The 26786-nt window shown below is 40.1% G+C and overlaps 1 protein-coding gene and 1 long non-coding RNA gene across 2 annotated transcripts in view; both read right to left on the bottom strand.

Annotated features, from left to right (window-relative positions):
- SLC1A1 (solute carrier family 1 member 1) overlaps positions 1-26767 on the bottom strand; it is a 53990-nt gene extending 27223 nt beyond the window's left edge. The window contains exons 1-2 of the mRNA XM_032675677.1: positions 26579-26767; positions 12215-12355 (exon numbers count right to left, since the gene is read on the bottom strand). Of these exons, the coding sequence (XP_032531568.1) occupies positions 12215-12355; positions 26579-26669 (232 nt within the window). The 5' untranslated portion in view covers positions 26670-26767. The remainder of the gene's footprint in view (positions 1-12214; positions 12356-26578) is intronic.
- On the bottom strand, positions 23631-26290 carry LOC116780533. Its single transcript, XR_004354510.1, has 2 exons — positions 26210-26290; positions 23631-24040 (listed from the first exon to the last, which is right to left on the bottom strand). It is a non-coding gene; the product is annotated as an uncharacterized LOC116780533 (long non-coding RNA).
- Positions 26768-26786: the final 19 nt, after the last annotated feature.

Genomic DNA, 26786 nt, shown 5'->3' with positions numbered 1-26786 from the left:
TCTCAGGGTTCTGATATCTAATTCCTTACCTAATTCCCTATTGTAACAAAAATATAACAACAAAAGTTCCTGAAGAGTAGAACAGTATGGCTTTCATACCTTCTAATCTATGACTATGATGTTGATTCAAGGGCAAAATGCAGTTCTGAAACTGCTCCAAGTGCCATCAGCCTTAGTGCTTTAACTGTTGAATTTCTGGGGACACTAGAGGAATCATGAAATAATTCTCTACTTCTCCCAGGTGTAGACATTTTAATTCTTCGCGTTCATTTTGGCTCTTCTAGCTGCAATATGCAGTCATTAGGTCATAGACAAAGTAAAAATTTTTTACTGAATTTTGCAACAGACATATGAAAATAGAAAAACATACGAGCATTTTAAAATGCATATAGAGAATTTTAGTGGGTAATCCTTCTAAGGGGACCACATTGTTTTATGTAAAAGTAGTGTTATTGCCAGGGTACATGGCACCATGTGTTGTTGTAAAAAGGTAAGATTTACTCTTTAAAAAATGCTAGGGAAAAAAAAAGAACAAAGCAGTGCTGACACAGTACCCTTGATAAATGGAGAGCTGCCTGAAATGCATGAAGTTCCTTGGCTTTAAAAAATGGAGCTGGGAGTGTTTCTAATTTAAGACATGAGCAATATCAAAATTTCAGCTGCATCTAACTGTAGCATGACCTCCCTGTTCCAATGTGGTTTTGGAATGTCATTTGCCTCTTACTGAGTGTTCTCATTTAATCCGCTGATCATCAAAGAGCTGTTGGTCAAGTCATAAAAGAGATCTTTCTTAGAGGAAGGTGAAAATTTTGAATTTATTGTCATACTTTTCTTCTACTTGCAATCGGAAGCACTACCAATACTAAAACAGTATTTGGCCTGTATCTTCAGAACAGAGACATGATTTTTACTTGAGGAGTGAACACCAAATTCTAGCTCCAGTGTGTAGCAAGCCTATTGCTTATTTTCTTATTACTCTGTGTATCTAAGAGAATCCAAATTTGCATTCTTTTTCCATGAGCTATACCAACTCTAATCAGCTACTGCCAAGACAGGAATGTTATCTCACACATATAAGACTAGATTTCATTATTTTTTCATGTAAATTTTGCCATTGTTTGATAGTTGGGTGACAGATACACACAGGAAAGTTTCCTCTTCACTGCAGGGAAAGGTCCTATCTACTGTCTATGAACTTGGGACAATTCAAACATGAATTCAGAAGAACGTTTCTCTCAGAGCTTCTGAAAAGGAAGGATATCAAAGCCAGTTTTCCTCTATCCTTTTTGATCTTTGCCTATGCTCATTTTTCGAAGAGAAAACCCTTTTGTATACAGTTCAGACATTAAGTGTGGGAGGGGAATCACCATAACACTGGTGATTTCAGAGTCTATGCTTCTTTTACTTGCATGATCTTGTAGTAAAAGTCTACCCTGACAGTGATTAATCTCCTGAAAGCTCACTTTCTTCATATTCTCCCTGAAATCTAAGTTTCCAAATCAGGTTCAACAGGAATTACTGTTGCTTCCTTCCAAGAGCTGAATGGTGAATCTTTTGCTCTTTTTCTGCTATTCTGTGGAACTCTCCAGGAAATGCAATACCACGCTCCTTGTGTATGAACAAGAGTGTCAGGACCAAAGAAGTCATTCACAACTGCTCTCTGAAATACCACCCCTATTCAGGACTACAGACAGCATGATGTTATGCACAACTTCACTATTCATGAGACAACAGATTCTGATGCTGCTGTTATTGCTTTTAGATCATTCCCAAACATCTTCCACTTGATACGCATCTCATAATTTTATAATTCCTCCTGTTTGCTGTGTCATGAGGCTCTGAATGATCTTTTGTGTCTAGTCTTCCACTAGCTAACTGAATTACCTCTATAGCTAAGTCTCATCAGGAGTCAGATGTTGGCTGAGAAGACCAAGTAATGAAAAAGCTACAGCAAATGGAAGCCCCAAATACACTGTGGTATGCAGTCTCTCAAATGAGATTTTTGGTGACTCACTAATGTTTGTTACTAGAAGTCACAGAATCACAAAATATGCTGAGGTGGAAGGGACACACGAGGATCATTGAGTCCAACCCTTAGCCCTGCACAGGACCGTCCTAAAGAGTCACACCAGGTGCCTGAGAACATTGTCCAAATGCTTCTTGAACTCTGTCACGCTTGGTGCTGTGACCACTGCCCTGGGGAGACTCTTCCAGTGTCCCAACCACCCTCTGGGGGAAGAATATTTGCCTAATATCCAACCTAAACCTGCCCTGATGCAACTTCAGGCCCTTCCTTTGGGTCCTGTCATTGGTCACCGCAGAGAAGAGATCAGTGCCTGCCCCCTCTCTTTCCCTCATGAGGTAGTTGTAGACTGCAATGAGGTGTCCCCTCGGTCTCCTCCAGGCTGAACACACCAAGTGACCTCAGCCACTTGTCATACAGCTTCCCCTCAAGGCCCTTCATCATCTTTGTTGTCCTCCTTTGGACGCTCTCTAATGGCTTTTTTATATTGTCATCCCCCAAACTGCACACAATATTCAAGGTGAGGCCACCCCAGTGCAGAGCAGAGCAGAGCAGGACAATCCCCTCCCTCGACTGGCTGGTGATGCTTTGCCTGATGCCCCCCAGGACATGGTTGGCCCTCCTGGCTGCCAGGGCACTGCTGACTCATATTCAACTTGCCATTGACCAGGACCCCCAGGTCCCTTTCCACAGCACAGCTTTTCAGCCTCTCATTCCCCAGTCTGTATGAACATCTGTTTCTATTCTATCAGTCTTTCTATAACAGCAGTTCTCCTATCTACTCAAATTTCATTGTTAATTACTGTTAAGAAAAAGGATTTCTACAGCAGCTTGTGGCAATTATGTTTTCAGTAGACTTGATATTGGAACAAACGATTCTTATTCCACTAGTATGCTTGTGTCAATGCAACAGAATAATGTTTTACAAATGAAATGAAAAAAAATAGCACATGGTGAGGGGACAGTGGGAGGGAGAGATAGGAAAGAGAGATAGATGCATGCAAGTAATGCATAAGCATCTGTTCATGCTCTTTAAATACACTGAAGAAATTTAAATCAGAAAATCCGCAATTCCTACTTACATGATCTAGTGAGACTAACATTGGATTAGCACGTCAAATATTAGTCTTCTAACTCTGAAGAGGCACTGAAAAAAAATAAATTAAACCCCCAAACAACAGACAAAAGTATGGAATGCATAAATAGTTACAAAGAACAGTCCAAATACTGAAAGATATCCTGGATCATTTAGGATGGGGTTGAAAAAGTAATTGTAATGAACCTTTCTAAATGCCAGGTAGAAAGAGGGGAATAAATAGAAGACGAATAGTTTTATGGCAATAAAAGGGATCATTATAAAATGGAAGGAATTTCAACTAAGATGTAAAAAAAATCTGATCCTGGATATCAGTTTGCTAAGAGACTGTCGTGCTGCCTTCAAGGCGGTTGGCACAATCAGCATTGCAGCATTGTATTATGATCTTTTCCTAGAGAGCTTATTTGAGTCATGAAGAGAAGGAAGGCATTAGTACTGCCTTCCATGTATCTTTTTTGCAAACCTGTAGGACAATTTTAATTTTTCCTCCAGAAAACTCTAGAGGTTATATAATCTGTAGTTAATGCGTTTTCAGGAGAGATGATGCTCCTTGGTTGGAATATAGCAAAAACTTATAAGAAGGGAAGATGATACATCCATCTGCTAAAGTGGACAGGCTAAAAAGATTCATAACAGAAATCAGATTCGGTTCATGGATGTAGGAGAAATATATACCCTCTGCACTGTGGCCAGTGAAACATGTATGGACTGAATACAGAAAACCTATAGTACTGAAAATACTTGAATTCCCTCAAAATTATTGATGGTAAAATGTATAGATGGACAAGGTTTAGCTTCCAAGCTTTTAAAAAGAAAACTTTAACATGACACTACATTTTCAATTGATTGTAATATTGACACACAGGGAAATACCTTAAAAAAGTGAATGTAGCCTGGTTTATATAGTGGAACTGTTTTTTATGTCTTGAGCTCCACAACAGAAGAGCAGAAGACAGCAACTGACTTCATACCCATCCACAGTAGTACCACCAGCAGTCCCCCCAGTGATATGCCTGGGACAGGAGGCAGTAGCAGCTGATGGCTGTTGTGTACGGGCTCTTTGCCCTTGAGAGCTGGTGGTAATCACGCTCCATGAACCAGAATTGCACTTTAAAGTTTTATTACTGTAATTTAAAACCTTAAGTAATGTTGGGGCTGTCTCAGTTGAATAAGGTCAATTGATATTGATGGGAAAGGAGTAGTAGACTGTGATGGAAGTAATCTGAAGAGGATGGGCACAAAGACTTGTCCATTAATAGCCCATGACTCTGCAGTCTTGCCTGCTTGAATGACTGCACATGGACAGCAGAGACAGGACCTCCAGCATCCCTCAGTACAACTGAAGCCAAAACTCATTAACAGTAATGTAACATTTCCTATCCTTCAAACAATGTACATGGTGCAGAGGGACAAGGTGAGTTTCCTGCCTGAGCCCACATAACTAGTTTACTAATATTACATAATGAACCTGATTTTCTTGGAGGGTGTCTTTTGGCTTAAGAAATACAGCAAAGCATGCAAAGAACATGCAAATATTTGAAAGACAGTCCTTGAGTATGTTAAGCTAGACCAGAGGTCTAGTGCAAGGACTGCGCTGGCAATGCACAGGGCCTGTTAAGGATGTCTCAGTAATAGAGCATCTCTGAATAGTTGCACTTCTTGGACTTGTAGAAATGGAAAATCCTGAGCCAGCTGCAACCCCAGGAACAGTGATACCAAAGGAACATTAATTTGGAAGTCTTGGATTATAGGAAACAAAACAGATTTGCTCTCCCACTATTTCCTTGTCTGTGCTCCTTTACAGTACTGTAAAACTGTATATGTTTGACATACAATGGAACTAGCAGGTCTATTTCTGGGCACAGGCACAGTCTCATTGTGTTCCAACTTAAATTACATATACAGTGGGCAAAGTAAATAAATAAGTAAATAGTTTTTCAAATATGTTCTGATTTTCAAAAATAAACATGAGAAATTAGAACAATCTGATTATTCTCTATTTCCATTTTTTTTTCTCATTGCATTGTAGCTCTTTTGTCTCCCATTTTGTGCTTTTTGTCTTCATTCACTAAATTCTGTTGCACAGAAACTAGTACCTTGCCAAACTAGTACCTTGCCAAACATAGATACAAGGTGTGAAGTGTCACACTTTAATTTTGACAACTGAAAAGGACAAATAACCTATTCAGCATACCCATCCAGCACGCATAAGATAACATACTCTTTACACAGGGCAAACAATGGTCTCTGCGAATGCGAAAAGTCACCTCCAGGTACTTCACTGGAATATTTTTCTCTCTCAAGCAGTTGTCAGAATAAGTCAAATTTGTGGTGGAATCATTACCTTTGTACAATGAGTAAGAAGCGTAAGTAAAAGAGTGTATTGTTGGTAATGGGAAAGGTAGAACTGGCATGATGCTTCAGACAGCACCAGAAGAGTAATCAAAGCAGGCCCTGCAGTAAAGCAAGAGTTTACTTCTATAGTCATGGAAACCTAGCAGTTTTGCCAGACCCAGAGAATGGCAGACATTGTATTTATAGCTCACATACAACTGCCCTCAGAAAGGTAATTGCTACTTTTTTTTCCACTCTTCCTGAGGCATGCTGTGTGTAGCTGCAAACACCTCTGCAATTGCTTTAAGGAATTCTGGTGTCCCCCATAGCTGATTCTGCACAAACTCACAACCCAGGAAACTCCCACACATCTGTTCTAGTGTCTTTGAAGCTGTCTCTGAAGGCTGGAATTACAAGGAAGGTCAGAAACGTAAGAAAAGCTTATTTTGTCAGGGAGAAAATGTAAGAAACAAGAGAAAATATTGTAGAACTTAAAACAGACTTTGAATAGCTGATAAAATCATGTTATCAATATTGAGATCTGAGACATGTACCTGCTGTGATATGTGTTAGATCTTTTAATCCAAAGCTAAAATTTCTGGTAATTTTAAAAGGAAGGTCATTTATTAGATATGTTATACCAGCTTTTTGGTGAAGTTTTTGACAGAACACATTCTAGCCCTGAAGAAAGACCTCACACCGAGATCCATGGCTTGTAGTTTGAAAATCAGTGAGACAGCCAGCGTGAAATAACCCCATGTGAGAAAGACTTATTGAAGAGAGACGGGGAGCAGAGCCATGGTATTCCTGTAATATCAGGATGTTAAGATCCAGATCTGACGCTAGTTACTAACAAGGAACTCAGGTGCAGGAAATAATCCAGACACCTTGTGTGAATTAACTAGCTTCAGGCTGCGCATGGAAGTTTCTCCAGCTTGTGCCCAAGTACAGGGGAACAAGTCAGGTTCCTGTTCAGGAAACTTGACAGTTATCTCCAGCTTAAGTTCTGCTGTAATCCTAATAGAAAACATTTGCAAACATTTACTGCCATTACACATCGTGTGAAACTCACTCCATGAGAAATAAGGCTAAAAGTGACTAAAGGGAGTCTGCTGAGTATGCACCCATGATGAAATATACTGCACAATTCCAGAGAATTTTGATTCTCTGAGTGAAATCAGAGCTGTGAATTTCCAGAACTTTCAAAGACATTTTATTTTAAGTACTCCTAAAATCATTAGATATAAGTCCCAAAACTCTCATGCGGCACACAAGAGATTCCTCTCAATTCCTCTTTCTCCCTACATCTAAAATAGCATCTAAAAATAGCATTTTTTTTATTTGTCTAATAATTTCTTCTATTACAGCATTACTTCAAAAGAAGTGGATTTGGTGTGTGGAGTATTATATTCAGTAGAGCTGTAGTTCTGATGTCATAGCAATGATCTTGAGCAACACTCTAGGCTTTTGATTTTTATTTTCAATTTTCCCATGTCACTACAGCAGGAGCAAGAAAATACATATAATTCCTTCAAATGAATGATTCATTAGTGTACTTTTAGCTAATCCGAGGGACAGAAATCTGGAGATGCAAACAGTTCTCATATTTTGAACTGAATTATCAGTGGTGGGCTTTTAGGTCAGAGTAAATGAATTTACATTTGCATCCATTAAAATGATTATGAGGAGAACAATTAAAATTTGGCTCTGGGGCAGACTAAGAATAACTTAAAAGAGCATCACACTGCTCAGACTATTCCATCCCCAAAGGAAGGACCTATTAACCACATTTTACAATTAAAAAAAAAAAAAAAATGCTTAGTACTTATGTCCATTTTTTACTGGTCTACAGTTCAACTTCCAGGCAGGTTAGTGCAAAAATTCCACAGATTGAAACCTGTACACTATATAAGTATGTAAACAATGCTTTTTCTCTTTTACACTCCAAGGAACAGGGTTTGTGAACAAAAACCAGATTCTACAAAGCCCTCCATTTAACGAGAGGGAGGATTTTGCCTTTTGAACCTGAAAATAGACAGGGGGGAAAGTGTTCTTGCTCTAATTAGAACTCTAAATAGAAGCAGGAAGTGTGTTCCTCATCTAAACAAAGAAATCAGGTAGAGTTTTTCCACTAAGATGGAATTTCCTCCAACAAGCTAAAGTTACCAATACTTTAAATTTTGCAGAAAATCCTGGAATCTCAAAAGAGTGATTCTCACCTCTACTCTCTTTGCTGTGGGCTTGACTTACATCATTCAGTTCAAATGGACTGGGCTCTGATCATGAGACAGGCATTTGTGCACAGCTCACTGTCTCTAAAACATAAGCTGCTTGTTTTCAGGATATGACATTACCTTTTAAGACATTCTAATCATTAAAAAAGAAAACTGTGGACTGTATTTTCAAAAATGTCTTGGTGATTCTTGTGTAAAAATATTGCTAGTAACCAAAATCCAGTATTTCGACATGACATACATTTACAAAAGGCATCAAAACTTCTTAGATGCCTTTGGACCCAGCACCATGGTCTGGTTACAATTACACACCAAATGAGCCATTGCAATTGTCTCTGGTGCTCACACTTAGCCTGCTGCAAAGGCACAATAACATGACAATATTTAACTTTCTCGCAGTAAGCTAAGTAGCACCCCCTTAACCTGCTTACTAAAAAGACAGCCATTCAGGACCAGCTGATGTGTTGTCATTAGTTTTACTGTAGTAACTTTGTATGTATCGGGACCATAAATATCTGCCACTGAGCATGTGAACATGTACATAGGTTTGACAGCTGCGACCATCAGACACAGGCCTTACTGAGTTCTGCATAATATGCAAATCCCAAGGAGGTGGACATCCTCAGAATACATCTGGTCTCATCAAAGAGTCACCCAGCATGCAGGCTGTGGTGCTTTTCTTGCATGTTGTATATTTAGCCAATAATGATGAGGTTACTTTGGAGGAAAATACTTTTTTTCTCACCCCAGAAAAGGTACAGCCAAATGCAAAAAAAAGTGGCCTTGCCCCTAACAGCGAGATGCCTTAGCTAAAGACACATCCTGGATCTTCCTTAAATTTTTTATCCCCATCCTTGTTCTATTCTTTACAGTAATTTTTTTTAAAGTGTGAATTTTGCTTTTGTGCTAAAATTCAAAATTGCAAAGAGATCATGTGGTCTAACTTGACTTTAGTAAGGTTTTTGACACTGTCATCCATAACAACCCCATGGAACAACTGACAAAATACAGGTTAGACAATTGCACAGTGAGGTGAATTGAAACCTGGCTGAGTGGGCAGGCCCAGAAGGTTGCAATCACCAGCACAAGTCTGGTTGAAGGCAAGTCAGTAATGATGTACCCCAGAGGTCAATACTAGGACCAATACTGTTTAATAATTTATCAATGACTCAGTGATGGAGCCGATGTTGAAGCAGAGTGGTCCCTCAGCAAGTTCATAGGATTTTTCTGTCTGGAGAAGGTTACTGAGAGATCTCGTATCAGTACCTGAAAGGGCTGACAAAAGAGCTAAAGAGGGACTTTTTACAAAGGCATCTAATTCTAGGAAAAGTGGGAATGGCTTTAAACTGCAAATGAGTAAGTTTAGATTAGATATTGGAAAGAAATTCTTTACTTTGAAGGTGGTGAGACACTGGAACAGGTTGCCCCAGGAAGTTGTGTTTGCCCCATCTCTGAAGTGTCCAGTGCCAGGTCGGATGGGGCTTGGAGCCACCCAGTCTAGAAGGTGTTCCTGTCCATGACAGGGGGTTTGGAACTAGATGATCTTTAAGGTCGCTTTCAACCCAAACCATTCTATGTTTAAAAACTGGGAGGAGTGGCTGATACACGAGATGGTTATACATCACTCAGAGATACCTGGTGGATTTGTCTGAGAGAAGTATCTTAAGTTCAGCAAGAAGAAATGCAGAGCTCTGCATCTGGGGAGGAATAATGCAAGGCACCAGTACATGCTGGTGGCTGAGTGGCTGCAGAACAGCTCTGCAGAGAAGGACCTGAAGGTCCTGACAGGCAACGAGCTGACCATAAGACAGCAACATCTCACAGCAAAGGTTGCCAACAGCCTCCTGGGAAGCACTCTGACAAGCACTGCCAGCATGTGGAGGGAGGTGATCTCTCCAAACACAACACCTGTGAGGCCAAACCCAGAGTACTGTGTCTTGTTCTGGGTTCCCCAGTACAAGAAAGAGATGGACTTACTGCAGTGACTCCAATAAAGGGCCACAAACATGATGAAGGGATTGGAGCATCTCTCACATGATGACAGGCTGAGAGAGCAAGGACTGTTTATTCTGGAGAAGAGAAGGCTCAGAGGGATTTTTTTCATGTGCAAAAATTGCTGATAGGTGTGAATGAGTACAGAGCCAGGCTCTTCACAGTGGTGCCCAAAGACAAGACACCTGACAATAGGCAAAACCAAAAAAAACCATGACATTTCGTCTGAACAGGAAAACACTGTTTTCTGTGAGGCTGGTCAAACATTGCCTTGAGAAACTGTGGAGTCCCCGTGCTTGAAGGCTTCCAAAACGTGCCTGGACGTGGTCTAGAGTAACCTGCTCTAGCTGACCTTGTTTAAGTAGAAGGATTGGACTAGAGGATTTCAAGAGGTCCCTTCCATTCTGTATGAAAGAGGAAAAATTACTAATGTGCTTCATGATTATACACAGGTCTACTTATTCAATTCAAATTTGCATTTCTGATGCTTGGAAGGTTAACATATCTCTTTCAAAAGAGGCAAAATATTTCATCAACATCCTGAGGATGGATGCAGGTGAACAGTGAAAACCATCATGCACAAAAACGAGTGGTTCATTTGCTTGCCACGCATTTCAGCGTTACCTGCATACAGACGGCTAGTGCTTTTGTTTTCAATAGCAGCAAAGTCCTACATGTTCTATTAAAGTAGTTTCTGTTCTCTATCAGCCTTGTTTCCTTTTTCTTTACTAAAAACCTAACATAGAAGTGTAGAAAAAACATGCCCTTACTTTTATGGAAATGGGACATGCCAAGGTCAGAATCAGAGCATCTGATTCTCATCTCTTTATATTGAATTCAACTCCTGTAATCTGCAATCTTTAAAATCCAAGCATGTGTTAGTAACTACAAATGCAGTTTACTCATACTGGAACATTAAACATAAGTAAGAGCCTAATATTTTTAACAGAATGATTGTTATTTCCCCTTGCAAGTGCTGGACAGGAATACATTTAATAAATAATTCATCTCATGGTTATCCTAATGATATAAATTATTTCTGAAGATATAGGCCCGGCTTAACTCAAAAATAAAAGCTTGTTCAAGAAAAGAAATGTATTAATCTTATCTTGGCAACTTTTCCTGGATCTCCTGTCACAGAGTAAAGATCTCCTCTCCTTTACATACTAACAACTGTTTCATCTCCGTTCCTTTGGACACAGCTCTTGACTGTTTGTGCCATCATTTCTCACTATGCCTTTGGCAGCTTTCCCTTCTGGATCTTGCAGCTCTTGACATTCTCCATTTCAATTCTAACACTCGGTTCCTGTCACTCTGCATTACAGATATGCTTGAAAGGCCTTGGCAGCTTCCCTCAGGGTGCTTCTGTCATAGGCCCACTTTGGGGTATGCTCCTGTGAAATCAGTGATATTTTTGACCATGAATTTTGAGGAGCTTGAAAGTTTGTATTCAATATCCAATTCTCAAAAGCACTTTCATAGCATGACCGAAATTGACCCCTTTCATTTTCTGATCACAATGTGCTCTCCTTTTCTGTAGTCTGATGTCTGATCCATTTTCATTAATCAATCAATCAATAAGCAAACACCTGGGCACAAGTACATTCCCAAAACAGAGGCTTTGTGGAGATGAAAAGGGACAATATAGTGACCAATATGCCTTGATTCACAGTAGTAAGCTAAAAGAAAAGTCACAGTCCTTGTACCTTCATCGAAGGTTTACAAAATAAAGATAAGTTTGCTTGGCTTTCCTTCCCTTTTTTTAATTTATTTACTATTTTTAAAGGCTATTTGACATTCAGTTCAGTCTTTTTGCTTTAAGCAGTCTCCACCAAATCTTTCCAAATCTTTTCTACTGGGTGAGCTGTTAGCAAATTCTAGCATGCCATGGCAAGGTTCTAGCCAACGGCATGCTTGCTTTTCCCAAGAGATGGAAGCTTTTCTTTTCTTTCCATAACCCCTTCCTGGCCATACAGTTTCTCTCCACACTTGCAGTTCCCCAAAACTCAAGACTCCTTTGAACCAAGTGATTTTTTCCCCTGTAATTTATTTCTGTCAGGTCAGTGAATTTAATGGACTCATAGAATGATTCAGCAAATGACAGAGCTCATGCAAGGTACTTCATGAGAAGTGTGGGTCAGGAATATTTTCTTTATGACAGTAAGCTATGAGATCAGTCCTGCCTTTCTTGTGAAATGACAACATGAGACTACTTAAAACAGTTAAAACTCTCTACCTCAGAACATGCAGTTGCAGCTGTTTAACACACTCCTGAAAACAGGCAGAGAGAGATACAAGAATCTAAAAACACCTAAAGTTATTATGTCACAGCTCTTTATAATGTACTTACCAGATAACAGTACTAATCCTTCCAAATCCATCCTCATTATATAGGAAAAATTTAATCTAAATCTATGAAATCTGAATTTCTTATTATAGAGTTCCATCAAATTGTTTTCAGAGGTTATTTCCTTTAGAAAGAAAGCTAATCCACAACGATAACCTCATCAGCTAACAGTATATTTCCAGACATACCTGTGATCATACTTGATATGATTAATGGCAGAATGATGAGTTTGAGCATTCTCATCAGCAGTTCCCCAGGAAAGGAAAAGTAGACTTTATCCAAGTTAGACAATTTGCCATATTCCCGTACCAGCACGCCAACTCCAATACCTAAAAGGGACATAAAAAATGTGAGGCAAATTAGATGTAATTTACAGTAGAGACATGGGGAACAAGGAGGAAAAATAGTAGAACAGTAAAACAAAAAGAACAAGCAGTAGACATATTTTTACAGCTACGGTGGAACTTCTAAAGCAAACCAGAGAAGAGATGTTTCCTTTTAGGTTCTGTGTATTAATGATAAGCAAAGTAATAACACATATAATTGTGAATTTGAAGGATGTCTCCAGGTATGTCTTTGGAAAAATCTGATTATGTCCTCTGATTACCAGTCCAGTCCCAGTAGTGATTTTTTTACCTGCCTTCTCTAGTTCTAGAAGACTCCTGACTAATATTAAAAAAAAATAAACAGAATATATAAACGCTACCAAACATTAAAGAAAGACAGCGATAAAAACACTTTAGATGATTTGTATTGGTGAAAATAAGGCTACCCAGCAGCTACAGTTTCAGTAATTGCTGTTCTATGTAATTAGAAAAGAGTGTGACTGTAATAATTAAATTAATTTAATAACTTCCAGGAAATTCATCAACAAAAATACACTCCATATATTTCACACTCATTCCACTACACAACCAACCTACAATACCAGACTGTAAATTCAATCAATGACTGAGTCATGGCACAAGGCACTTTATCTTTGGATTAAATGAATTATCAGATAGTTCTAGCTACTGTGATAAATAAAAGATAAGAGTTCTACCAAAAGAAAATAAAGGCCAAAAGACATAATTCTTCAGTTTGACAGGCAATACCTTTATTTTCCATTTCAACATGATTTTCAGATTAAAATCACTGGTATAGGAAATGTGTTCATCAGCATTTAGAAAGGACTAAGAACTGTTGCTTCACATAGGAACTTTGTAATGCTTTAGTCTTGAATAAACTGAGTATCAAGAGATTCAATTTCTAACTGGATCCAGTGAAACAGCAAGTCAGAACTAAGTCAGAACCTTTCATTACCCACTGAGTGCTGAAAGGTCTTATTTGTATTAATGAGGCTAATGGAATTATTTACACCCCTCGTTATTTTGGGTGGATATTTTGCAGCAGAATTGTTACAACAGCAGAAGAAGGTGCTACCAGTCTACCTTTACCAGCCTCAGTGGCTCATGTAAACTTACAGCAGCTCAGGAAAGCTGCTAGTGCCCAAGTCAAATGCACCTCTTCCCTAGCTATATTTTTGATGGTGTACAAGGCATTTAAGTTAGATACTGCCGAAGAAGTTGGTGTATGGGTTGATTACACAGGCTTATAAATACCATTTGTTATTTTAGCTGATTGATGTTGTGGAGACAGACAATACCAGCAGGTTCAAAAACAAATTTAGGCAAATCCATGGAAAACTGGTCTGTAGTGTTGATACTGAAGGAAACAAACAGGGATCTCATATCCAATTCTCTACTAAATATGAAACTCACTGACATTCTCTTCTAGGAAGTGAGGAATTTTGCAAAAAACCTCCCTAAAGATTCATCATGGCTGTGGTTTGTGGTAGTTCACACCCTATTTGGTTGTTAGTTGATGCAACTACTAGTTACCTTCAAGACCTTGCCTCTAAGAGGACAAAAGGATAACAAACCATCTTTTCTGTGCTCTATCTGCACCTGCAAGACCAAGCTAAAAAGAAAATTTGGGCAGATTATAAACTCCTACCAAGTCTTTCCTGTTAATAAACAGACGGAAAATGAACAAGTTAAGCTTCCAAGTAAATGAGCTGCTTTAAGCAACTATTAAGATTTCTGATTTAGCTGTATTCTGTGCCCGTGAACATGCACGGTTTAAATTCCTTGTAACAATCTTGGATCTTAATAACCTTGAAGATATTTACAATATTATGCAAATGGCCTCGAACAGTGAATGATGACACAATGATCTCTATTTCTAATCTAGTGACTGAATTAGATGTGTTGAAAATAATTACTCTGCACTTTAAGATAAGCCCAAGCGAGATAAAATTCCATCTGTAAAATGGTTACATGTATTCAAGTTACTTTGATCCTAGAAGTACCAGATAAATAGCTAAATCTAACTATACAGTTTATCTCCATGTCTTCAGAAAATTCACACAATTTAGTGTAGGCATTTGCTTAAATTACAGCAAGACTAGACTGCATGTTTATGGAAACTTGTATAATGCCACTTTATTCTGAGCAGGTGTGACTAGGACATGTTCTAACCCATCTGCCTTTCATTCTAGGTGATGACTCATATTAGACCAGCTGGAAGTTGGATCATTCTATATTCGGCAGGATTGCTAGCAGGTACAAAGATTCACCCTCATTTTCATTCATGCATTGCATGCTCTTTTCCAGTTTGTTAGATTTCACTACAAAAACTTCCTACATGCTCTCCAAATTTTAGCAGGGCTTCCTTAAGCTTTTCCATGCACATATTTTTATCTGTTTTGTTTTTTTTTTGCTTTGTTTTGTTTTTTGGTTATTATTTATGTAGTGGCAATAGCTGAGAACAGAGTTCCTCACTCCAAAAATCTCCTGAAATTACGTTATTGCTCTCAATTTCTTGTTCATGCAATTTCTTTACCAGACAGAGCACTTATATGCTAGCATCTAGCGTACGCTGCTTGAATTTATCATGAGTATATAAGAAATTTTACTTTGTAACAGTAACAAGAGAAGGCTAGAAACTTAGCAGAATAAAATTGGTTATGTACTTGAAATGGGATAAAACTTTTTGATCCTCATCTCAACAGCCAAGTTCAACTGGAAATTTCTTCCTGAGAATTATAACACACAGAAAGTGCAGCCCAGTGTAAACATATTTCACATGGTCACCACTGCTTTTAGCATCACATTGATTATAGCAGCCCCAAGTAAGTATAGACGAAAGTCTTACAAAATCTCAATTTCTCTACATGAATGCTACTGATACACCACCATTTCTGAAATGACAATGTGCTTGCTTCCAACAACCACAAAACACACTACAGTAGGTAAAATCTTTTCTATATATTAGGATTCCTCCTTTATCTTTTTTTTTGTTTGCTTATGGAATAATTTACTACTAATTTTTTGAAGAGAAAAACATCACTTTCCTGCTTGCTCTCTTCATCTTTCCTCAGTTTCAACCACTCCACCTTTCCTCTTGTCCATGATAAATTGTTTTTATTTATTTTCTACCCCCTCTCCTTGCTTTTCCTTCTTGACATACATGGTTAAGTTGGGTTATGATTTTTACCATAAGTAGAGCAATCCTCTACTTAGAGCTAAATGACACATACTGCTTAAGGTCCAGATTTCTCTGTGAAGAATGATGGTGGAATGAGCTGCACAATCCCATGTCTTTAATTTAATTTTCTAAGGCAAATATATCCTTGCAACTGTGCATAGTACAGCACATGCTGTATAGCAGGGTGCGTACATTTTCTCTCCCACCAGCCACCAACACAGAAAGCAAAAGGTGCAGTCTGGGTCCGTGGGATTGGAACATATGAAAAGGCTACAATTCTCTTGTCTGAACCCACATTAAACAAACATGTCTTCATTCCTTGTCACTACTCTCCCAGGTAGTCTTTTTACAAGCGTGGTAACAGACATAAAATCCTTCAAAGAAAGGCTGTAAATGAGGACTGAGAGAAGTGAGGGGTGAGTATGAGAAGAACAAGAGAAAAAAACAGAGTGGAAAAAAATCACTGAAAATGAGCATACCAAGAGAAATCTGTTGGCACCCATCTTTCAGGGAGAACCAGGAGTCTCAGCTTAAAAAGCTAGGGAAAATACATGCTTCTTCTGTATGAGATGAACTGTTTTTTGGTGTTACCCAGGCAAAGGGGAGCAGAAAGTGCTGCAAAGAGTTAGCTACCACCTGCAACTGACTGCACTGGGTGTAGCACTCAATCCATCACATCAGCCAAGCCCGAGGCTTTCCAGGACCTAGGAGATGATGGTTGTGTGTGAAGGTAGTAGAATCAGTCTGGCCTGTGTATGTACCACAGAAATTAGGTAAAATGTCATTTGGAAGACTGTTACGATAAGGGTTCTGCATATTTGCAAAGTTACTTTTGTGACATTTGGGGATCTGGTGAACAGTCATTTATGACAATCTGCCCTTCATCTAGAGTGTCTTTTTGCATATTGCTGTTCTTCCCAAAATGCTGTCTAAGTAAAAAGGTAAATTATTTGTTTGGGAACAACTATAGGGCTGCTACATCTTTCTTCCAATACTGTGTTGCAGTTCATGACACAGATTTGGAAATGAGTGAGAAAAAAGCCACACATTCTGTTCAAACAAATTGCACAATCTCTGGGCTCAGCTACACACAATGGGGAGTGTCATATATTGTCCTACAGCTATCGTAAGCTTGGAAGAATGTGCTGGCTGCTCAGCAGCCACCTGAGCAACCAAATGTAAAGACCATTTACAATTTTTCAGGAAGTGATGGCTAAATACTGAAGTCTTTTTTATATAATTATATATATATATTATAATAACACAATTCATATCTTGAATTTGAAAACTCAGAACGCCTGAGTACCTGAATCAGTTAAGGACATGCAATATGTCATGACTGTACTTTCTTGCTTACCATCATTGCCATTGTGGATTAATTGCTCTTCAAAACTTGATTACATCTTTGGTAATAAGACAACATGATATTATGCTCCTTTACATTCTTTACCTTCACTCACAGGTAAAATAACTCACAATTTACAAACTAATAAATGAAGTCCATGCATAGACATGCCTGCTCCTACTTCTCCCTGAAAGTGAATATAAACCAGATAAAACAGATAGGACTCCCTAACATATTATTTGCACTCATGGATGAGAGTGGTCTGGGATGCATAGTGTTAACTGGTAGGGAGTTCTCATTCCATCAGTGTGCACAACATCGGAAAAACAGCAAATCACCTTCAACTCCCACTGACTTCATTATGGGAACAATCCTTATGAAGGAACCATAAAGACAATGAGAAAAGAAATCCATTATATATTTCTGCAGAACAAATAATGTGTTTTGCAAAGTTATCTTTTTTGAAGTACACCATGTAGATCTTTGAAAAAAAGAATTGTGCTATTTATTTTTCCTGTTTTCTCATGATTCCAGAATGCGAAAACTTCCTTTCACTGGAAAAGTTAGTGATTCTGGCTGATACTGATAGACATTGGGGGAAATATAGGGATTTTGCTTTGATGCAGCATGGAAAGAAGAAATGTCGCATGGTTCAAACCTGGTATTATTTAACTGTACTGTAGCAACGTGGACTGTGCTATTAACTAAGTGATTAAGCTCTTCATAATTTCACATGATTTGCTGTACACATGCTAAAACACAATTACTCTTATCATACTGGTGGGTCTCAACTGGATTAACTTTACAGCAGATAATTCATGGAACTGAAAAGGCAAACACAGTTCACTGGCTTGATTTGAAACACAATACAAAACATTCAATATAAACATATCAAATTGCAGCACAGGCAGGCAAGATTTTTGGAGCCCCTGATACATTCTGAGTCCTTTAGTAATATTTTATAAATCCATTTTGTTTCTGTTCTCTCCACAAGAGTTTCTGTTATCTCTGGCTGTCTCTTAGCTGCAAAGAGATACAAAGTGTCAACTACAGAACACTAAAAGAGAGGATGTAGGAGAATATATTACTTATAGTAATACTTATAAACTTAGTCTTTCAGCTTATTAATTCAGCTCTCTTTGCATTATTTTTAATACTGTTATGCATTTTACTGTTTTACACTCAACTTGACAATGTACCTCTCAATAAATATACTAATGTTGATTGAAAAAAAAAAGATTCTTAGAAAACCGCAGATAACTACTGAGGTAGGATTTAGAGTCTCAGGGGTATAACTGCATGGCAACTGATCTCTGGATGCTGCATACTGCTTGCCCAGACTACCAGCTTGCTTACTAAGACCTGTGAAGAAAAGTTCTCTCAGAAATATTCCAGAAGAAAGTTCCCAAGTCAGATCTTGGTCTACTGAAGAATATTTAGCAGAAATCTACTAGAGGAAGATGTGCCATTCCTCTGCTATGGTGAGACCCCGATCCTCTCTCTGATTAACCTGCTGAGGGGTGCAGTAGTTGTAAATTCCTTCACATAAATAACACTGTCATCTGACTGCAGTGTGAGGAAAGTTCAGGTCCCTGTGCTGGACCTTCAGGAATGAAGGCAAGGTGGAGTGCTGGCCAGAGGGAAGAAAAACCAGCTTCTCCAGTGCTGCTCCCTTTACTCAGAGCAGGTGTGAAGGCTACTGCAACCAGCAAACCCACCTAACTCTTGCTACTTTGTGTGCCTCAAGAGCCTCTAGCAGTCACTGATAACACAGCGCTGTGCTGTGCTATGCAGCCCTGCACAGGACCTACCTCACCCTTAGTCAAATCAGGGGCAGTTAGTTCACTCAGTTAGGAAAAGAGAAATTGTGGCCATTCTCCTGTGACTATGTGTGACCACACTTCCCTTGAACACTGAACCAGTGCTGGCCCAGAACATCCACGTGCAGATGGCTAACCAGTCTGATTATTTAACAATGTCTCCTACTAGATTCTCATTTTCCTCTCACTTATCTAAACATGCTGTAGATGAATTTCACATGTACATATCTTTCAAATTTTTCCACATGCAGATGTAATTTCTACCTGAGAAAGCCAAGATAAAAATATACAGCTGTGGGAAAAAACTTTATGATTGTGCTTCATCTAGCTAGAACTGCTGTAGAGAACCTACCTACAGGAACATAAAGCCCATACCACAAAAAACAGAGAGTTAGTGTGAAGAATTCATTCCTTTGTTAGACCATAACACTGTTAAAATAAACTAAGTTGTATCAGAGATATAATGTGTTTCTTTCACAGTTTTTCAGCAAACTTGTTGACTTACTAGATTTGTGAAGTACTGTACTTATAACCTTAACATAATAAACAGTACATTACCAAGATTATGTCATAAATTAAGTAATCTGAGGGAAATGACAGTTCTTTCCCTGCAGCTATACAAACTACATTTCTTCATGAATTTGGATGTGTTCTGATGAAAGCACCTGTTCTTTTGGGGAATACTGTATGAAACTCATTAAGGTTTCAAGAAGAGTGAACTCAAACTGAAGCACATGCAAAGAAGGACTTGTAGAGTGATAAAAAGAACAAGGAGCCCACCTTTTGAAAGGAGATTAAAGAGCTTGGTTTGTCCAACACGGATGAGTGAGGTAGGAATACAGAAAATGGTTGAATAGCAGAGAATGAGTAATATTTTAACTAATGGATGCACAGTGAAATTTAATACCTTTAGACTGGAAACTTTAAGGCTTTCAAAAATCAGACTGATACTAGGAGGAGGCGCAACATCAAGAAGCCTATCCAGCTTTAAGATGGAGCATGATATCTTACAGAATTTTACCTAAAATGTTGTAACCTGAAGCAGCAGTAGACTATCAGGAGGTATCTTTCTATCTCATATTCCTGTGTTTTACAGTAAGATTGAAATGTAACTTGAAAACAGTAACTGTCCTTCTTTTGCAGACCTTCCCTACAACCCCTTTCAGTTGACATTTCCAAAACCATTACCATTCTCCCAACCCACCTGTAACGTGACCCTTCTTTAACTATGACCTCTCTCCTCTGCAGTCATCCAGACAGGTACAAGTCTTACTGCCTCCTTCATGTCTCCAAATTCACTTATTTTACAAAACACTGCTTTGTCTGGACCCCTTTTCTCACTCATTTCAGATACTGTCATGTCTCCAGTCCTAGCATCTAACATTTTGCTTATATAGTCTAACACACTACAACAACATTGGCACCATTACAATGCCACTCCAAAAAAACTAAGAACTTCCCACCCTTTCCTGTAAGAGCCCACTGACCTTCTGTTCTCTTTCTTTCCACATCATTTGATTGCTATCCCAAAGCTATATGAGCACCTTTGTACCTCCTGGATAGCCCAAGAGATATTAGCTCAACAGAGTAGATTGGGAAAAACACATCTTCATTTAAGACCCCCGGAACACAAAAGAAACTAATAGGCTGTAAACGATATAAAAAAGGCGAAACGCTAATAATTAAATATCTGTCAGATTCTGACCCTTGTAACAGCTTCTTTGATGAGAGAAAAGGACAGTAAACAGGACATACTGTTCTAGCTATCCCACTGCTGGAAGGGCAATGGAATGATTGCTACTCAGATAAGCAGCTGGAAAGGCAATTTAGTGGACACTAAAGATAGACAGATAGTAACATGCAGAAACATCATTATTCTGAGACTAATAAATACATCAAAGCTTTGAGAAATCAGATACACGACCTAGAAAATTAGCTCAGATTAAGCAAGGCCGGGTTGTTTCCCATTCCAAAAGCATGAAAGGACCACAAAATTTGGAGCACTCCCTCCAGTACAGCCCTTATCTTCAGCATAATACACGATACAGATGTGATCTCACAGAACGAGATAATGTTGTGGGACTGTAAGTACAAATGCCTTGCTCAAATCCTACGAGGCTTTTGTGGAAACAAAAAATAATCAAAAATTTGCAAACAACACAAGCATTGTTTGTGAGTAGTCTCAATCTGAACATTATCTATTTGCTGGGGTATATATGATGAAAGTGTCTTTATGCTTCATTTCTAAGATGTAAACAGAAAAGAAAAAAAATATTTTTGTGATTGTCATATTTTTCCTTAAATAATATTGGTAAATTGGACACAATAATATTTTTCTGGTATTAGTATTGGTGTTATTGTTTCAAATGGAAAAAAATAATGCATTGACTTTGGTAGTTTTAGGGCTTTCCAGAGTGTAAGTTGGCCTTAGGCTCACCCTTTCCAAAGTTCCTTTCATTTAAAAGTTCAGCTCTAGTGATAGTTTCACTTCACTCTCATAAAGTGAAATTGAAGGTTTATCTTAAAACAGATAATAAAATGGGAAAACACTTTGCATGACAGAAGAACAAATAAAAGATGGGGTTTCTTTGCTTCAAAACAGCTCAAGAGCAAATGAGGCATCATGCTTAACTTCCTTTGGATTCTTTCACTGGATGACTTTCTGGCTCAGAGCGTTTTTGATCCTCAGTAGTATGTGAAGCTCTCAGATGACACTGTTAGCCCTTCTGCACTTATACTTTCTGTCTTTGAAATTAAATTCAGATATTTTCTCAGAATTGCTGGGTTTCACACATTTCTGAACAGATCCCATTCTATATCGAACTGTGTGCAAGTGCAGCAGAGAAGCGCAGAGAGGTAAGCACCACAACTGTCTAGAGAGGCACAGAAAGTCATGTGTCATCTATTCTGTTCTAAGGCATACCAAGAAGAAACCAGAATCCTCTGTCAAATTTCCATGCTACCACAATTGATTCAAGATGTCTGGACTTCATTTGTTATAAATTCTAAATTAGTACAATGTTATGCTTCAGAATTTAAGAAAGGAATCAGATGCTTGCTTTACAACTATACTTGTAATAAACTCATGAAGTAATAATTCTCTTGCTTTATTATATCCCCCTGAATTTATTTCCTGATTTTTTGCTAGTGTATTTTCTAGTGTAAGAGATGATTGATCTGTTTCATTGTTTGTAACCTTCCCACCGTACTGTGCAAGAAACGAGAAATGGTACTGAAGACAGCCTAAACTAAGCTAACAGGCCACTTCTTGGTAAAGGCAGAAGGAGGTGGAAATGAAAAACAGTGAAACCTTACTTCATATCCAAAATGGGCTTTCGATTTTTAAATTACGTTTGCCAGAGACAGAAGCAACTCACCATGAGAAACAGAAAGACTTTATAGGTTTATGGGGTTTAGAGGCTGCAGTCTACATTTACAAAAGAAACTCAGGAGAATGGTGAGCTCCCTGGATTCAGAGTGGCTTTTTGCAGGGTGAAAGGCCATCAACACAGTGATAAGTTACTAATTGTTCTGTTGTTGTCTTCACCCTGTGAGACATTCATTCTTGTAAGAATGCACTGATGGGCTTCCAGGTAATGCGGAACTACCGCTTTTAAAAGCAGCTGTCAAATCTCCTTGTGTCTGATTATGCAGGGAGCATTTCATTTAGCAGGTGTGAATACACCTGACTTACATGGGAACAACAAAAAAAATTCCTATAGGGAGATATTACTACTTAATATTACAATATAAAATAATAACTTTCATTAACATTAAAGAGAATAAATTTTTGGCATATGAACTGCTAGGGTGGTATCATAAAGCACAAACCAGAAGATCCAATAGCTGCTGCACTCATCAAATCCTGGCAAAAAGCTATAGTCACAACACTCAAAGTTTCTTCAATGCTGGTGTTACAACAGGAACAATGCATATTTTAATCCCACTCTCAAATGCGGGGAGAAAAGGAGGTCTGATGCCAGCCTCAATCTTTCAACATGGGAACTACACAAGCAAAGGGTCTGATGCTGCAGAAACTGAATAAACTTCATTTCAGAAGTGGAAAAGTCTAGTATTCAGGCATGTTCCAGCCTGAACACCTGACCTCCACCCTTTCTCAGTCACTTCACTCCTGCCTCACAGCCCCGCTTGCTGCAGCTCCGCGTTTTGCCCGCTCTCCGTTTGCCCGGTCCGCCGGGCTGCCCCTGAGCCACCTCGGACAGCTCCCGCCGCCCCTGCGCCGCCCCGCGCGGCTCCCGCCTGCATGGCCATGGCACCCAGGGTCCCTTTCTGAGGTGAACAGCATGAGCAACACGTCCATAAGCGAAGAACAGAGCGGAGGAGGAAGCTAATGGCAGAGCACACAAGTGGTCATCACTGCCTCGCACTGAAATACCTCTGACGAACACGATCTATGCCAGGCTGAAGGAAGGACGCCTGCAATTCACAGTCTCCTGTGACTGGTGGCTGTATCTACCTAAATATTGCATTTCTCACATCTTCCTTGTGACTACCTGAAGAATTTCAGTGCACATGTACTGCTGAAGAAAGCCCACTTCAGACAGTCTACTGGGGGAGGAAGTAACCTGTAAATTTAGGCAAACTGAATACCTCAGAATCGTGTTCCCCCACCACAGAACTGCTACAAAAAAAAGATAATGATCTAATAATTTTCAAAATAAGTATTAAAAAGGAACTGCAACCTTTTTGTGTATAATTTCTGAGAACATCAAAAGATCTCTGCTCTAGGACAGTGTGCTACTGCAACTCAATGCCTCAGATCATATGTAGGCAAATCACCTACCCTTTAGTTTCCACTGTAAGAAAAAAGCTGTTCTGCTGAAGAATTGCCCAGCATTACAAGCTATTAGGCGATGACACACAGACTAATGAATGAGCAAGTATTTATACATAATCAGCCTTTTACTTTCATGACTGGTTTGGCTGTATTGCAGCAGTGACCTCTTGGAGACAAGGCAATGACAAAAAATAGATGCTCCATGAGAATCCTGTGAAGTGTGACTTAAACTCTCCGTATCCAATTGCCCTTTGGACACGGGTTTCAGGGTGAGTAAATTTCAGGGACATTTCTGGTTTATTCTGACTTGATTGTAGAAATTGGAAGCAATGTAACTTTCTATATGAAAGGCTGAAGAAGCACTTGAGGTAGGTTGACTTTTAAACTGCTTTAGTCAGCTCAGCTGCTTTGGGCTCAGTAAGGCCAGTAGAGTAAAAAGATGCAAGATATGTCTCCTTTTGCAGGTATCTGTGTGAGGCTGCTACTCTCATAGTCACAGATCTCTCCACATCAGTTTGGTGGTCTGAAACAGAATGTCTGCTAAGGTAAGGAAAATAACCTCTTCAGCCTTGAGTTTTGTTTTCTTTGAAAAATGCATTCAGGTGTTTTCCAAAAAAAATGTGACACCCAAGATGCCTTGTGTATAAATTTTAAATTATCCCCTCCCCCCCACTGCTATAAAAGAAATTCCAATGTTTTTGAGAACATAAACCACAGGCAAAGAGTTGAAAGCTTAAAAGATAACACAGAATCATTACTCTTGAAGGAGGGTTTTTTTCCCTGTTTCTGTCTCTTGTCAGAGATGCACACAAGAAATAATTGGGAAAACTTTTGAGTTTAGTAAGAGTACTAGCAATGATAAGCATATTTCAATCGGATGTTGAACATGGTTTGATAATGATGAGCAGAAATCATGATTCCTTATGACAGTGTAGGAAGATCAGATACTTTCTAGCACAGCTGGACAGCTTACACAGCATATTTTCACAGCTTGCTGCATTTATTTCCACTCCTCATTCATCATACTTTTCTGAAAAACCTAAAGGTATGTACTTCTTTCAAAATCATGCGCTACTCTTCTGCTCATAAATGGTAGATTGTTCCTCCAAACTAACTAGAGTAATAACCCTCAGTACAATTTCCCAGAGTATATAAAAATGAATATGCAAATTTAATTATGAAAGGTTTGTGGACTCTAGGTATACTACAAACTTTCCTCAAGCTGTAGTAAAACCATAACATATGATTCAACTCCATCTTTACAAGGGTTTCACTGTTCTTGCATACCTTACTTCACCTCAAAGAAATACTAAAAAGGCAGGAGATAGATAGCTACATGTAAAATGTAATTCGGTTCAAAGCTCATGGAATTCTTAAGAAGACTCTCTTTGCCAGTATTTGAGAGCTCCCCTGAGTTCTGGACTGTTAATTACAGTGTACCAGAAGCCCAAGGACACAGGAGGCATCTGTGTGCACTCTCTCACTGTGAATTCCCATTGGGCATTAGGGGGATTGGGGTCATTATTGTCCCCACAGTTCCCATACTGCCAGACTTTGTGGCTCCCAGAGAAATTTAATTTCAGAATGATCCACCTATAGAATCATATCACACACTTCAGTTCAAACTACAATCACTGAAGATAATGCAAGGGGAATTTTTCTTAACCACTTCTGTAACTGGGAAGGACGTATGTCAGCTCATAGAAGGGCACCCGACAGGAGTATGTGAAAACGTAATTGTACACACACAAACACAGGAGCATATAGATACTCCTCCAGTTGTATGGTCACATTTTCAAAGCAAGCCCTTAGCACTCGGTATACAGAACTCACAAGAAAGAACCTTTCCACTTACGAAAGAGGTGAAAAAGAATGGATATCTTTCAAATACTGAATATATCAAAAAAATTGCATGTGTATACGTAAGCATAGCTCTGATCACAGCTTATAAATAGCTGGGTAGAATTCCAAAATAATAATTCTCTCCTGAACAAATTTGCACTGAAATAGGTATGTTCCAGCCAAAATGCAAATTTGCAGAAAAGTCATCTGAAAGAGAACCATCAGATAGCAAGTTAATGAAGTATTTAAAGCAGCACTTCTCTGCAGTACCAATAACGCGAAGGAAGCTCTCCAAATAACCACCAGAAAAAAAAATGAATAAAACGTGTGTGACTAGGGCCAAAATTACGTTCTGCGGAAAAGACTCTTTGTCCAAGTCCTTTGATGCATTTTCTTTGCCCTCTCTGCCCACCTATCCTTAGTAAGATGGCGTTCAACTCATTTCCCCTTCAGAAACTTGTTGACATGCAGGGGAGAAATCTTCCTATCTTTACAATGGAGCCCCTGAAAATCCCTCTGAAAGCTGGGTGGCATTGAGAAACTTTTCACCCTGAAAGCTCCTCTGAAAAATGGGTGGCACTGCCAAAGTCCTCAGTTCCCCAAAACCCCTCTGAAAGATGAGTGGCACCGCAAGCTCTTCCACTTGCAAAGCTCGCTTGGGCCATCAGAAGCTCTCCAAAGCCACCACCAATGCTGCCCCCGCAGACTCACGAAAGGAAGGCGCCGCGGTCCCCTCGGGGGCTGCGGACGCCGCCCGGGGCATAGCTCGCCCTGGGGACCCGCAGCACCGAGGGCTCACAGCCCCCGCGCCCGTCCTCCACGGCGCGGGTTCGCGCCGCCGATCACCGACCTTTGCCACACGGGCCGGCGGGACAGGAGCCGCCCGGCCAGGAGGGGCCCCGGGCCCCGCTGCCGGCCCGGCCGCTCTCGGGTACGGGCGCCGCGTCCCCCGCGCCCAGCGCCGCTCCCGCGCGGCCGCGGCAACACCGCAACGCTGCGGAGCCGCTCCCCGCGGCGGTGCCGGGGAAGGGCGGCCGGCCCGCCTCGCCCGCCGTTCGGGTGCGTCGTTAGCATCGCCCCGCGCCGCCCGGCCCTGCGGCCGCCGAGCGCCCCTCGCCCCGCCGCAGGCTCCGCTCTGCGGCCGGGCGAGGCCGTGTCGTGCCGGCAAGGCCGGGCGGGGGGCGGCGGCGCCGCGCTCCCTGCCGGCCCCCGCGCTCACCCGCCAGCACGGCGGCCACCGTGCTCAGCAGCAGCCAGTTCCTCCTGACGAAGCTCGGACAGAAGATTCCCTTCTTGATACTCTGCGCCATGGCGGGGAGCGGCGGGGCTGGGGCGCTGGCCGCCCCGCGAAGCCGTGTGGAGCCGGGCCAGGCCGAGCCGAGCCGAACCGAGCTTAGCCGACCAAGCCGCGCCGCCTGCGTGCGCTC

Source organism: Chiroxiphia lanceolata, chromosome Z (genome assembly GCF_009829145.1).
Source record: "Chiroxiphia lanceolata isolate bChiLan1 chromosome Z, bChiLan1.pri, whole genome shotgun sequence".
Lineage (NCBI taxonomy): Eukaryota > Metazoa > Chordata > Aves > Passeriformes > Pipridae > Chiroxiphia > Chiroxiphia lanceolata.
Note: the sequence above shows the minus strand (reverse complement) of the source record. Positions and strands in the feature narration are given on the sequence as shown.